The sequence below is a fragment of the Choloepus didactylus genome, chromosome 8 (genome assembly GCF_015220235.1).
Source record: "Choloepus didactylus isolate mChoDid1 chromosome 8, mChoDid1.pri, whole genome shotgun sequence".
Taxonomy (NCBI): Eukaryota; Metazoa; Chordata; class Mammalia; order Pilosa; family Megalonychidae; genus Choloepus; species Choloepus didactylus.
In genome coordinates this window covers 109,549,328-109,563,258 of record NC_051314.1, presented here as the reverse complement: position 1 = coordinate 109,563,258, position 13,931 = coordinate 109,549,328, and the positions used below count along the sequence as shown (strand labels likewise).

At 34.0% G+C, this 13,931-nt stretch overlaps 1 protein-coding gene across 14 annotated transcripts in view; it reads right to left on the bottom strand.

Moving 5' to 3' along the window:
- Positions 1 to 12,325: 12,325 nt before the first annotated feature.
- SOX5 (SRY-box transcription factor 5) overlaps positions 12,326 to 13,931 on the bottom strand; it is a 1,020,679-nt gene continuing 1,019,073 nt past the window's right edge. For all 14 annotated transcript variants that reach the window (XM_037846149.1, XM_037846146.1, XM_037846153.1 and 11 more), the window contains one exon: positions 12,326 to 13,133. In XM_037846149.1, the coding sequence (XP_037702077.1) occupies positions 12,830 to 13,133 (304 nt within the window). In that variant the 3' untranslated portion in view covers positions 12,326 to 12,829. The remainder of the gene's footprint in view (positions 13,134 to 13,931) is intronic.

Sequence of the window (13,931 nt, the reverse complement as noted above, 5' to 3'; positions counted from 1 at the left end):
TTCATTTTATCATATTGATTCTTTTATTGACTGGAAAGACATAAATAATTTTTGTTACTGATTCTACCATTGGTCTCCTCTGACTTCTGTTTTACAGTGACTGTGTGTGTGTGTGTGTGTGTGTGTGTGTGTGTGTGTGTTTTCCTGATAGAGAGAGAGAGAGAATAAGTTTATCTTTTTGGAGTCAGAATATACTCTCGCCGCATCTCCAAACAAACAAGGCCAGGAAGCCCATCCTCAGGTTCCAAGTGTAGACTGATCCTGCATCTGCTTTTTTGTTTGCCGGTGCCCTGTTGGACAGCTCTAAGAGCCTGCCTCTTTCAGCTGATGGGGTACCTGAGTCCTTGCAATTTCCATTTCTTAGTCTCACGTTTATAGTCTGCAGAAAGAGAGAACAAAGCCATACCATCTTTTCCTTGACAATGCTTCAAGTACCTAATGACATCTCTTGTGGTCATCTCCCGGGTGTTCTTTCCCTCCATTGGTTCTGCTGTTTCTCAGCTGATATGATTTCCTCGGAACTCTTACTCTATATGCTCTTTGTTTCTTCAGAATCCCTCAAGTGTGGAACCAAAAACTGAAGTTGTTTTCTGCAGAAAGTTGTAATGACTCCCTATATAAACAATTCAAAAATGACTTTTAGTTATTATGTTGGAAAAATAGTATATAATTTTTATAGAAATATTGATCACCTACTCCACTCAACTGATTCCTGAAATGTGATGACTAGTTATGGTGTCTCCTAGCTTTATACTGTTTACAGAAGAATACAAAATAACTTGACATTTTATTTTTAATCATTTCCTTCAAATATCTCCTCATTTTTGCTTTCATCTTTTTTTCTTCAACCCTTAAATTATGGTTGGCTTATGTATCATTTATATACATCAGTTACATTAGACATTTTTGTCACTTCTTTATAAGGATTCCATGTTGTTCTTGGTTTTGGATAATATACTCTCAAATGTATGGTTGTGGAATATAAAATAGATCATTTGTAAAGCAGAGTAATTTTATTTTATTTCCAACCCCATTCAAGAAGATCCATTTATAAAATGAAATAACTGTTGATTACTGAAATGTTATAAAACTTGTTACCTAAACAATGGCACAGGTAGCATCATCATTATAAAACTCATTTATACCAAAAGGCTGAAATAATTAGGAAATTTAGCAATAATTTATTTCTTTCCAAATCTTACCTATTCTTGGCAACTCAACTACTTTGTTATCAATGGAGTCTTCCCAAAGTTCTTAGATACTATAGTGCCAATTGCTAAATAATTACTCTATAAATATTATCAGTTTTATTAATCTTTTCAAAGAACCATTTTGAGATTTGTCAATTTTCTCCATCATACATTTGTATCTCTTTCATTTATGTTTATCCTTATCGTTGTTTCATTTCTTCTAATTTCCTTAGGCTTCGTTTGCTATTGTTTGTCCATCTTCTTGAGATGCAAACTTAAAACATTTACTCCCTTTCTTCTTTCCAAGCACTGCTTTAGTTGCAACCCACAATTGTTCATATCTCTTATCTTCATTATAACAGTGCACATTTTCTAAATTCCACTTTGGTTCTTTATGGATCTATGGTATTATTTCATTTTCATGCATTTGGACGTTTTCTTTATATGTTTGCTCTTTATTTGTAGTTCAGTTACACTGCAGTTTAGAGAATATACTATAAATGATTTCCTTACGTATATTTCAGTTTCTGTTCTACAGGCACTTGAAAAGAATGTTAATTCTACCATTGTTTGGTGAAGTGTTTTATTTATGTCAATCAGGTCGCAGTGTGCTAAATGTATTGTTCAGACCATCTATATCTTTAATCATTTTTTTTTTCCATTTTGTTCTATCAGGTATTGAGAACAACTGTATTAAAGTCTGCTTTCATGCTAATGAATTTGTATATTTCTCCTTTTAGTTCTGTCACTTTTTTGGTTTGTTTTATGGCATTTGAAGTTTTGTTTTTTGATATATTTAGATTTAGAATTCTCCTATCTTCCTGTAGTTTTGACTCCTTTATCATTATGGAATGAACTTACTTGTGTTTTTAATGCTTCTTGTCTAAAAGTCTCCTTTGCCGAATATTAATATAGCTATATTAACTTTCCTTTTCATTAGTTTTTGCATGTTATATCTTCTTCCACCTTTTTTACTTTCAATCCTTCTATGTTATATTTCTTGCAAGCAGCATATACCATTGTTTTGTTTTATTGTCTGATAATCTAGTCTTTCTTTAGATTAACATTTTCATTATCCCATTTTATTTCCTTCTATTAAAAAGTTACACATTTTTTGTCATTTTATTTTTGGTTATCCTAGAGATCACAGCATATATATGCTACGAATTTAGAATCTTTTAAATCTACTTTATCTCCTCCTACATTTTATATTATTATTGTCATGCATTTAATGTATGTTTAAAACTTGTAAAGGCATTAGTATTATTGTTTCTTAGAGACAACTAATTTATATTATTCCATGTGTTTTACCATTTCCAATGCTCTTCATTTATACCTGCGGTTCCATTTTGCCATGTAGCATAATTTTCCATCAGGCAGGAAAACTCCCTTTAATATTTTCTTCTAGTGCAGGTGTGTTGGTGTTGAATCCTCCAGTCTTTTGTTTGTCTGAAAAAATTTTTATTTCACTTTCATTTTGATAGGATTTCTTTTGCTCTGTACAGAATTCAGTTTGATACAATTTTTTTGAAGCACTTTAAAATATGATTCCATTGATTCTGGATTCTATTGCTTCTGCTGAGAAGATAGTTTAAGTCTTATTGTCACATTTTTTGAAGGTAATGTGTCCTTTTCTCTGGCAGCTTTAAAGATTTCTGTTTGTCTTTGTATTTCAGCAGTTTGACTCTGCTGTGTATATGTGTGATTTTCTTTTTACTTATCCTGCTTGGATTATCTGAGTTTCTTGAATCTGTGGGATATCTTTCATCATTGTCATCATTATTATCATCATCATCTCATCAAATGCTGCTTTTCTAAGTTTGTATATATTCTGTTAAGCGGCTTTTCTTTTTACTGATCCTGTCTTCTTTTGTGCCCATTTGATTATTAGTTATAGATTTCATAATTTCCTCTACTTTTCATCTATTTTCTTGAGTATGTTAGTCATAGTTATGTTAAAGTCTTTTCTTGGTAGCTTAATAACAGTATCATTTGTGAGTCTGCTTCTGCTGTTTGTTTTCCCCTTGTCTTTTTTTTCTTCCTGGACTTTTCATATATTTAAATTTTCTTAATTGTTCCTGATATTGTATGTATTATTTGAAAAAAAAAATACATTTTAATCTTCCACCTGAGTGGAATTTTCCATTGTTCTCTTAAACAGATGGGGTAAGGGGCTGATATTTTTAATCTTAGGCATTTGGCTCTGTCAGGGTTGGTTGGTATTTTAGTAATCACTAGGCTTCCTCTATTTTGTTCCATGCTGTGATTTTCCCAAGCTTCACTTGTGAGCATGGTGGGTCTTTGTCTCCTGAGCCACAGCAGACTGCAGGGGACTCAGGTCTCCCCTTCTGGGGTTCCTAGCCAAGGTTTCCAGTAGCCTACCCTTGAAGATAGAATCTGGCAAATGTCTTGAGGGAGACACTAGCTATGTTAGCCATTTCTCTGGTTGGTCTTTGTTTCCTGAGGCCAAAAAGACATCAGGAAACTTCAGTCTGTCTTTTAGAAACTGTTGACATATAGATCTCCAGCCTCCCACACAGCCTTAGAACTCAGGAAATATGCCAAGTGTAAAGCCAGCCATTTGAGGGCCTTCAAGTTTCCAATTTGTCACATCAGACCCCTTTCCCCCGACATTTGCCAAAGCTCTTCATAGCAACATCCAGAATTTGTTGTTGCTTTTACTCAATAAATATTGCTATCAGTCATCATATAGGTTTGGAAGGGTTTTTACTTTTCTGGAATTGGGAAGCAGAAGTAGTTCATCTAGCCCTCATCTCTTTCACAGCTTTCTAATGCTTTTAAAATATAATTTATGTAATTTTCCCAGCTTTTTCTAGTTGTTATAGCAGAAGCTTGGCCATGCACAACATGCTACATAATATTGGGAAGCAGAAGTCTCAATAAATATTAAAATAATTTTTGTTCTCATATGAAATTCTATATCGCTTACAGTTTGCAGTTCATTAATCATAATTTTTTAGCATAATGTATGTAAATCTTATTTCCTTAGATTACAAACTTTGAGGGAAGGGATGTTGTTTTATATCTTGTATAGATTTATGATATTGAGCATAGCATAAGTAAAAGTGAATTTCAAATATCTGATATTTGAGAAACCTAGTCTGTGGGACATGATAAGGATTCATCATAATTACAATTCCTCCAGCTTTATCCTTGAAAATTCTTGTCTAATCCATATATCCAGTTACCTTTTCATATGTATACCATTTTGCTCTGGCCCTGTGCAAATTGTCTTTAGAAAACTCTGCTCAAGGACTGATAGAGTAAGCATACACAGAACACATCTACAGCTTTTGTAAATCTTACCAAAAAAAAAGTGGTTCTTTGCATTGTTTTTCATTAAGAGTGAAATCCATCTGAGAATGTAGGGCAATGGATGTTTTATTCCTCATAATAAACTTGTATTTATCTTTCAGTAAAGCAATTTGAATTCTCCAATCCTTGAAGTTTCTTCTTTGTCCTAACTACTTTCAAAATAGCTGTTTTTTTTTTGTTTTGGGAATTTTCCTCTGTCAGCTTGTGTGTGTCTGTGTGTGTTTGGGTATGGGTGTATGTGTATAAGGCAAGAGCTGGGCTACATATTGCCAAGAGGCCAGGTTAGCATCATTCATTTACTATCTGCCACATATTGAATAATTAAGATAAAAGAAAGACAAAACATACAACCTTCTAAGGGTCTTTCCTTCCCATTCATTTTTTCTGACAAGCATTTTTCATTTTTAAAATATACTTAAATATCTGTCCATGGTACAAACTTAGAATTTAGAATTTACCTGAAATGCATAAGATTTATAAATCATTCTCAAAGTTTGCCAGCTTTTGGGAATCTTGAAGTATCTGAAAAAGTAAGAACTTTTAAACTTTTTCCTATGATAATGGGAGACGAAGGCAAAGCTCCAGTAGAGAATTATTATAAGAGTTTAAGATATAGATGACACAATAGGTTATAATATCAGAACTTGTAGATCTGTGGAAACAGTGGGTTGGGGGAAATTGCTAAATCTGTAATGCTTACAATCTAGAATTTCCCCTTAAAATCTGTGGTTAGTATTTGTGCCCACATGTTATACCACCAGCAATTTAGCTCCATTTTCCAGATGTTAAATAAACTGTGCCCATAAAAAAGCAGATTGTTAAATCTCCTAGTGCATGTTAATCCAGTAGAAGACAATGTTGCTAGAGGGATCATTTCCAAATAAAAAGGATAGTTTGTGTATTTATTCTGGGCCTATTAGTAATGACTGTAGTCCTGAAAAAAACTGAAGTTCATGCAACACAATTTATATAGTTGTTACTCTGTACAGTCAATTGTAAGTTTGTCATGTAAGGCAAAATGAATGCATTATGAGGGCCAAAGATGGAGCAAGCTGAATCAAGTTGTTCTTCTAAGTCATTATCTCAGTAGGTTCTATGATTCTCCAGACTTTTTACCAGCACCACATTAATTTAAAAATTATAACAGCAGTGATTTTTATAAACAAAAAACTTTATTGCAAATATATTTTACAGTTTGCATGAAATTAGGATTGCTTTGCAGACTCTGAACTTTAATACTAAATGAACAGACAATGTACAAAAATGGTGGTGTTTACTTAGGCCTACTGAATTCCTGCAATTGTTCTGGTAATTCCTTTTCACTGTTTTAAAATTGAATCAGTAAAAATATCTACAATAAAACAGCTTTCATCCTCTTGGTTAAATTTCAATTAGCAACAAAATACCATTCCATTCCATATTCGTTTGCATGTTTAGAAACTGGCAATGGGTGTGTGTTTGTGTGTGTGTGTGTGTGTGTGTGTGTGTGTGTGTAAAATCTTATGTATCTGGACCTAATGGGAAGATGATGATATACTGTGACCAGAGGTGGATTAAGTTCATTCTTGCTGGTAAAGATAGTATGCTAAGCAAATGGGTAGAGTAAATAAAATTGTAGGACAGATGTTTAGCCTGCTTTAAAAAAAAAAGTATTTTTAGGAACTATTAGCAATTCTGTTGCATATACTTTACATACTAACTACAATGCTTACTTATTAAAGTATTTTGGATTTCTCACCAATTCTCAGCTAGCTATTAGGTTGCTTTAGAAACTCAAGAAAATAAATTGAATCTTTTCATAAACATTCTTTAATTCAGATAGAACTAATTCATGCTCACCTTTGCCTCCATTATTACAATTGAGTTTTCACTGATCTGAAGTTATAAAATAAGGATAAATTCTGAACTTTTAAATTTAGTAAGAATTACAGCATTCTGGTTTTTAAAAAATACCTATGTCAACTTCTTCAAACACAAACAACTAAGATCGGCACAACTGAGATAGATTTTAAAAAATTGGTCTCTTTTCACTATTGTCAATATCTTTTTGGTTGGTCAATGCATCAGCAGTAGTAAAGCAATCTATTATTGCATGCTAGTCTTGAGTATTCTATCAGAAACTAAAAAACATAAAGACCAAGAAAAGAATGTTTCTAAATCAGAGTATCACAGGACAAAACTAAGTGAACTTTATTTAGTAGAAGAGAGGGTAGTGAATAGGGATTTGCTCCTTGGGTAAGCAAACTTTTTGTAACCAGACAAGATTTTCTCCACCCAAATATACTTAGTTATCTGTTGTTTTCTAAGGCTGTTTCCTTTAGAATTGTAGGATGAGACTATGGCCAAGGTAGTCATAAGTGGTCTATGATAAACACTGCACAGAATATTTTTAGTTCTTAACTTCTACAACGGATATTTTCCTTTTGAAAGAGCCTTACTCTGTGTTGCAAATATTAAGTAGGTTGTAGATTTGTGTGTTTAGTTATATATGCAACATTCCACTTGCCTGAAGTGCATCTCATGCCCTCAACTGCAACCTACAAAGAGAAAGCTTCAGGGCTCTCCCCAAGCTCAAACCCTTGGCTATTCACCGACCCTCAGTATCAAGTTGTTCACAGAGGCCTAAGGTTAAAGAGAAAGTATGGTAGGCAACAGGATCTGCAGAGTTTGAAATGCAAAAAAGGTAGATAGAAGGAAGATGAAAATAGCACCCCCTCCTGGCTGCTTTGAAACATCATCTTGTGCAAAGGAATCATTTGGAACCGTTAAAAGGGCAAAAGCTTTGTCATTCTCCCCAGAAATTCTAATTCACTACCTCTGGAGTGGAGCCCAGGTATTTATATTTTTAATAGGTGATTCCGAAGCGGGTGCCACAGACCACACTTTGTAAAATACTTCTGTTAAGGGATGTAATGACCAAAGTGTTATGAGAATACACCCTCTTTATATACTTACTTTAGAGTCAAGGAACCAGACTGTATCTGACTGAGTGTCTTGATACTTGTTTAAAATAAAAACCAAAAAGACAACCAACCAGCCAAAAGAAACTCTTGTAGGAAAGTATTACACATAGACCTACTAAGATAGGAAAATATACTAGAGTAGAAGAGATAAGCAAAAATGGCCATTTTTATAGTGTAAGGAAAGGAGACGTCTTGTTCTTTTTGACATTTCCCAAGAGAGTTCTTGAAGACAGAATCCAGAGGCTAGTGTCAGCGCTCTAAAAAATTCAGAAATATCCATTATTCAAAATTAGCAGTGAGGTGAAAAAATGTTTATAGTTCTTAGTAATTGCATTATCTTAAATGTAGAATTTTTCTATACAAATAATAGGAAGAAATGCAATTCTAAGGTATAGAATCTCTACCCCCCCACCCCAATGAGAGTTTCAAACCCGGGAATACAACAATATTACAGGTGCTTCAGGATGTAGGGTTTTCAAGTGTATTAGCCTCAACTACATATAAGGGGGTATCTTTTGATATTACAGTAAAGCTAGATCCCTGCCTGAGTGAAATGCATTATAACAAGACTTGGCCGTCCTAACTGGTGCTGTCCTCCTCTAAGAAATAAACTCTTAGTTCTTAATTGAAGGTCAATTTAAATAGGGATTATTTATATTGAAAACCAATTAAATTATTTTCTATACTTTTGAACATTTCATAATAGAAATAACAGCTGGGAAAAGAAACACAATATAATAGATAAAGAACACATTTGCTGCTTTTATTGGTGCCTTGCATGGCAGTAATACTGAAAAAAGAGAATGCATTAAAAACAAACAAAAAAAAAACACCAAAAAAAACAAAAAATAAAAAAACAAACAAAAAAAACAGGTTGGTGGCAACCCACATCTTTTTTTTTAGAGTACATAAACTCCTGTTTTATTTTTATTGTGGCATGAATGATAACATAAAACCAAAAACATGAAAATATACAACTTATATTACACTATGTGTTATGAACAAAATATAAATCTATAACTCTATGTTATATTTACATAAATTTATTTTATTAATTTTCAAGTGAGATGGTAGGTTGCACATACTTTGTTTTAAGCTCCAGGCATTTGATTGTCTCTTTTCTATTTTTTTCCATATTTACTTGTAAATTCCAAAATGGTAGAGGACTAAGAACTTTAGCGCCAGTGGAGCTATATAAATACTGTTTTAATGAACCAGTGACAGAAACACTGGGGAGGACAGGAATCAATCAGTAGAAAACTTAACACAACATCATCTTCAACCTGGGAAACTGATAGTTACAAGCAACTTTAAAATTAAATACTGTAAAAGCCTGGCTAAACAAACACCTATGCCCTAAAGATCTATTTGAACCACTTTAAGTGGGCTTCATAGTTTCCTTGCAAACTCCATAATTTTTATTTTACTATTAAAGTGATAGACAAATATTTTATAAACCTGTTTTTGTAAATATACAATTGTTTATTACAATTCAATAATTTATCCATTAGAATGGTTGAAAGTATAATTATTTTTGATGTTTTAAAGGTGATATGAGAGGCTTCTTCTAGTAACTGAAACAGCTTCTGTTTAAGAAAATATCTGAAATTGGACCACAAAATGGCTAAAGACAGTTTTCTTTAAACCAATTTAATTAAGGTATAATTCTACTTCAGAAATCAAATCTATGAAATAATTTCACCAAAGAAAATTCTTTTATATTTTTCTTTATAAGAGGATTTGGGTTTCTATGTTCTTTGGGAGGGATTTTATATGTGGTTAACTCTTAAGTGCAAATGCCAAGTAAACTTTAAAAATTGATTTTAATTTAGGCATGAAAGTACTGAAAAAGATATTTTATTTTCTCCAAATGTAGTAACTAGCCAAATTATTAATAACTCATAAATAAGCATCTTTAACCTATTTCCTCCAGTGATGTTCTCTTAGATTCATAGCAAAAACATTATTTTAAGAGGAACTGCCTATGTAAAAACCACAATTCTGGCAAGATTTTTCACTCTGTTGGAATGAGTGAGTGTGTGTGTGTGTGTGTGTGTGTGTGTGTGTGTGTGTGTGTGTGCATGAGAGAGAGAGAGAGAGGTGGATAGGGAGGAAAGGAGGGGGGTGTGGACTGTTTGTGTTTTAGATTGATCTTACTCTCATTTCTCATTTCCTCTTTTTAAGTCATCATGGGTCAAAGAAAAAGAATACAAGGTTTTAAGATCCTTTACAAAACTTATAAACCAACCAAATGCCAAAAAGGTAACAGTAACATAGTAAATTGCTATTCATAGCACCTTTTATCTAATGACTTCTAAACACTTTAAACATTAATACCTTATTTTTGTTTTGTTTTGTTTTCTTATGGGGAGAACTAAAGCAAACAAATTGTGACACCTAGTAAATTAAACGTCAGAACAAGAGGCTGTAATGCTGTGCTGTGGACTTTTTTTTTTTTTTTTCAGTCCATGTCCAGTCTTTATGTCTTTGTGATATAAACCTAACTAAATGAAATTGACTTCTATATTTCAGTAGTCTAAAGTCACCATTAACAATTTTGTTTTCCCCTTCAATCAAAACAAAAACAAAAACAAAAAGCAAAAACAAAGACCAAACATAAGTGTTTTGTCAATTCATTAAGTGTAGTTAGAATTGGTTTCAACCATGAATCCCTCAGTGGCATCTACCTGGAGCTAAAACAAAGTATTCTTGTAGCCCGAAGTCATGAAATGAAAACAAAGCATCTTTATAACATGGTGTAAAATAAGTATCCAGCAAACATGAGAGGTGAACCCACATAAGTCAGAAAGAATTTGTTAACAAAGACAGAGAACAAATTTTTAAAAATCTGTTTTCACATTGTACATAATAACGATATAAAAACAAGTGTCTATTTTTACCTTATCCAGAGTGCTTAAAAACAAAACAAAACAAAATTTTAAAAACTGGCTCTAAATGACTGTTGCAATTAAATAACTAAAATGAATGATGCAAACAGAAGTTAACGAATTGAGATTGAACATGACCCTCCCGTTAAGTCAGTCCTTGTTATTAAACTTGACATTGTTGGGGCCAAAATTTTTTAAAAGGGGGAAAAATTATGGATGCAGAAGTAATATTGTGTGTGATGGAGATTAGTTTTAAATATCTAACAGCATTATATTGGCTGTATTTCCAAATCTGAGAAGAATAAAATAGAAAGGAAGAAATAAAATAAATTATACATAACTTACTAATCTGGGAACAGCTGACCATTATTATTATTACTATTATTATTTTATCATCATCATTATTACAACACTAGCAAAAGAGGCAGTTCAAATGAAAATACAGTCATCAAAAACAAACAGAGAAACAAATGAAACAAAGTCTCTGACATGCAGGATATGATCAGCTCTTCCAAGCAAAACCCCAGAGCAAGTCTTTTGAGAGAGAGAACAATAAAAAGGACTTTTCTTATTTATATGTAAAAATCAAACTTTAGGGTGGTGGTTGTGGGGTGGGATAGGAAAACGATTGGAATGAAAACCATATCACAGCCAAAGTACTGGATGGACTGTCTGATGTGTCACATAAACAATGGCTATTGAGTTTAAATGATTTCACATTTATTTGTACAGAGCCTGCCACTGCCTTGGCATTTAACTGACAAAATCTAAATAAGTAGTCCCCTTTCCACCAGTTGCTGCTCTATGCAGTCAATACTCTGCTGGAACCAAAAGTTGGACTCCAGTGGATTTGTCTTACAGCAAGGCAAGAATATTGGCACGAGTTACTGGGTTCAGCCAGGCTCCATGTTGTTGGGCCACAATGACTTTTAATCAAATCCTGCTTTCTCTTGGGTATGAAATGCACATGGTCCACAGTTATGAAATGCAGATGGCCTCCACCTCAATTCATGGAGAGGTGAAAGATACCTTACAAAATCATCATATCCATTTCCTGATCAGGAACAGATGGAATGTTGGAGTAATAAGCTAATTCTACATTTCTGTAAAATGGTCAAATGTATTTAATGCAAAGAATGCTTGCTTTGCTTAAAGCATCAACAGGAAAAACAAACAAAAATCATTAAGGAGCAAACTTTAGTGGAACCGACTGACCAGGGAGCAAGGACATCCAGGAGCAGTTTGCTAGTAGCTTCCATGCACACCTCTATAAACAGGGCCACCTGATTCATCCAATAAGAATCATATTAGAAATTTAAAAATATAGTTTCTTAGCCCTATACTTTATTAAGTTGTCATCTGAAGTGCAAAGTCAAGGTCAAGGTTACTTCCAGACCAGTCACTTAGGATGTGGGATTTCATCCCCAGATGTTGCTCTAACTCACAATGGTCCGACATTATTCCTATTAGTACCGTAATCACACACATACATATACACAAAAATCCAAGATCAGAAAATATTTTTTCTCTAAATTTCTTATGTCTCTCTCTCTCTCTCTCTTTTCACCTGAGAACAGCACCTACAGTTTCCATTAAAAAAAAGAAAAGGTCAAATCTCACGAGCTGCTGGTATTTCAGGTCTTTTAAGGGATTGTCTAAGATATAACACTGTCCTAAGTAAAGAAGTAACAGGAAAAAGGAAAGGGAAAAAATGAACTGGGTCAACACTTGAGTACAAATTTGGCACTTGCTCAAAGATGTAGTGTGGTGTGCAACAGATAAAGTTCCCTAAAGAAAACAATTGCTTATTTTGTGGTGGATAGCAAGGAAATTAAAAACAGGCTCTTTTTCCCTCTTCTTCCCCATGCACAGACTTCCATATTTAAAGTGTAGAGATGGAGAAGGTGAAGAGAATTAAAGAGAAATTTATCTTCTTTTTCTGTCTGGTGCATTAAAAAAAAAATAAAGAAAAGAAAGAGAAAAGAAAAATAAACAGGACCCCCCCCCAAACAAAACAAAACTTATTTCTTTTTAAAAATTGTAGCACAAAACAACAAAACACATTCACAAGCCACTTGTTGGCACTGTGTACCTGAGTGAGAATTTCTAGAACATTGTAGAACAAACAGCCATAAAGTTTATTAAAAAAAAAAAAAAAGTTGACGGGTAAGACTTCAGTGCTTGGATGTAGCAGCTGAATTACTGGCATTATTTTACCCATAGCTTATTTCAATCTCTTGATTTGATATTGTCGTTTTCTTGTCATATTTTCTTTTCCTTTCCAAGCCTTTTGAGGCTGAGGTCTATTAGTCAGCTGATGTCCCAACTAGTTAAGACTAACAGTTAAAGTAACAGTCAGTGTATGAGAAAGTTAATGTGCTTGGCCACTGGTAAGGAGGAACCAGCTAGGGCTTCTTTAAGTCCTAAGGTTGCAACAATCTTTTGACCCTTATCAGTTGGCTTGTCCTGCAATATGGTTTTCACTGTCACTCCCATAATCTACATCTGGATCATCCTCTTCCTCATCGTACTCATCATACATTTCTCCGTTGATGTCCTCAGCCTGCATCTCTTCTTTGATATGTGGCTCCTCCCCTTTCACGCCGTAAGTGCTCTGGATAACAGGCATCCCGGGCTCGGGGCTGCTGGACACGCTTGAGTGCTCTGAGGGCAGATGAGGGGAGGGCATTCCTGCCATGGCAATGGCTCCAGGGTACACAACACCAGTAGTGGCGATGGGGATCTGTGCTTGTTGCCTGTCGGAAGGAGAGTCCCGGAAAAAGACCATGGGTGAGTGGATAGGTAGATGGGGTCTTTAGCAACATAATTCATTTGCTCAGCAATGTCCAACTTTAAGGTCCCAATTTTCATCCTATTGCCTAACATTTTAAAAATTACATCCTACTTGGATTCCAATACCTTACTTCTGTATGGTGCTTTATATATTATGAGACAGTTACATGTATCACCATTTAATCTTTACAATAGTTGTGTTTGGTTACTACACTGTTTTATTTTTTAAAATCTGAGGCTCAGTGTTTATCAACTTAAGCTCTCAGGGTCTTACTAACTTCTGTTTCAAATAGGAACACCTGTATTTCTGTGTCTTTTGAGAAAATTCTGCAGAAGCTTTGTGATTGTGGGCAGCATACTACACTACCGAAAGCTTTGCCATAAGAAGCTGGATAAAACATCCTGAGATTATCTGTATTCTTAATTCAGAGTGGAACTTCCCCATTCACAATCTTGCTGTGCCCCAAATCCCTGCTAAATACCATGACCACAGAGGTTGCACATGTGCCTTCACAGCCAGGCTTCATAGCCAATGATACCTTGATATTCAGTCAGGTGTTTTCTTTGAAATTATTTTTATGTTGTATTGTCTCAACTAAGTTGTTAGCCTTCACCAGAACTTGGAAGTAATTTAAAAAAAATAGCAACCTCAGAAAAGAACTAGCAATACTTCTAAGTTTTTAACAGCAACCTGCAAAATCACTGACTAGCAGATATTTTGTTTCCAATCCTGTTGTTAGCAAAGCTCATGTCAGAGCCAT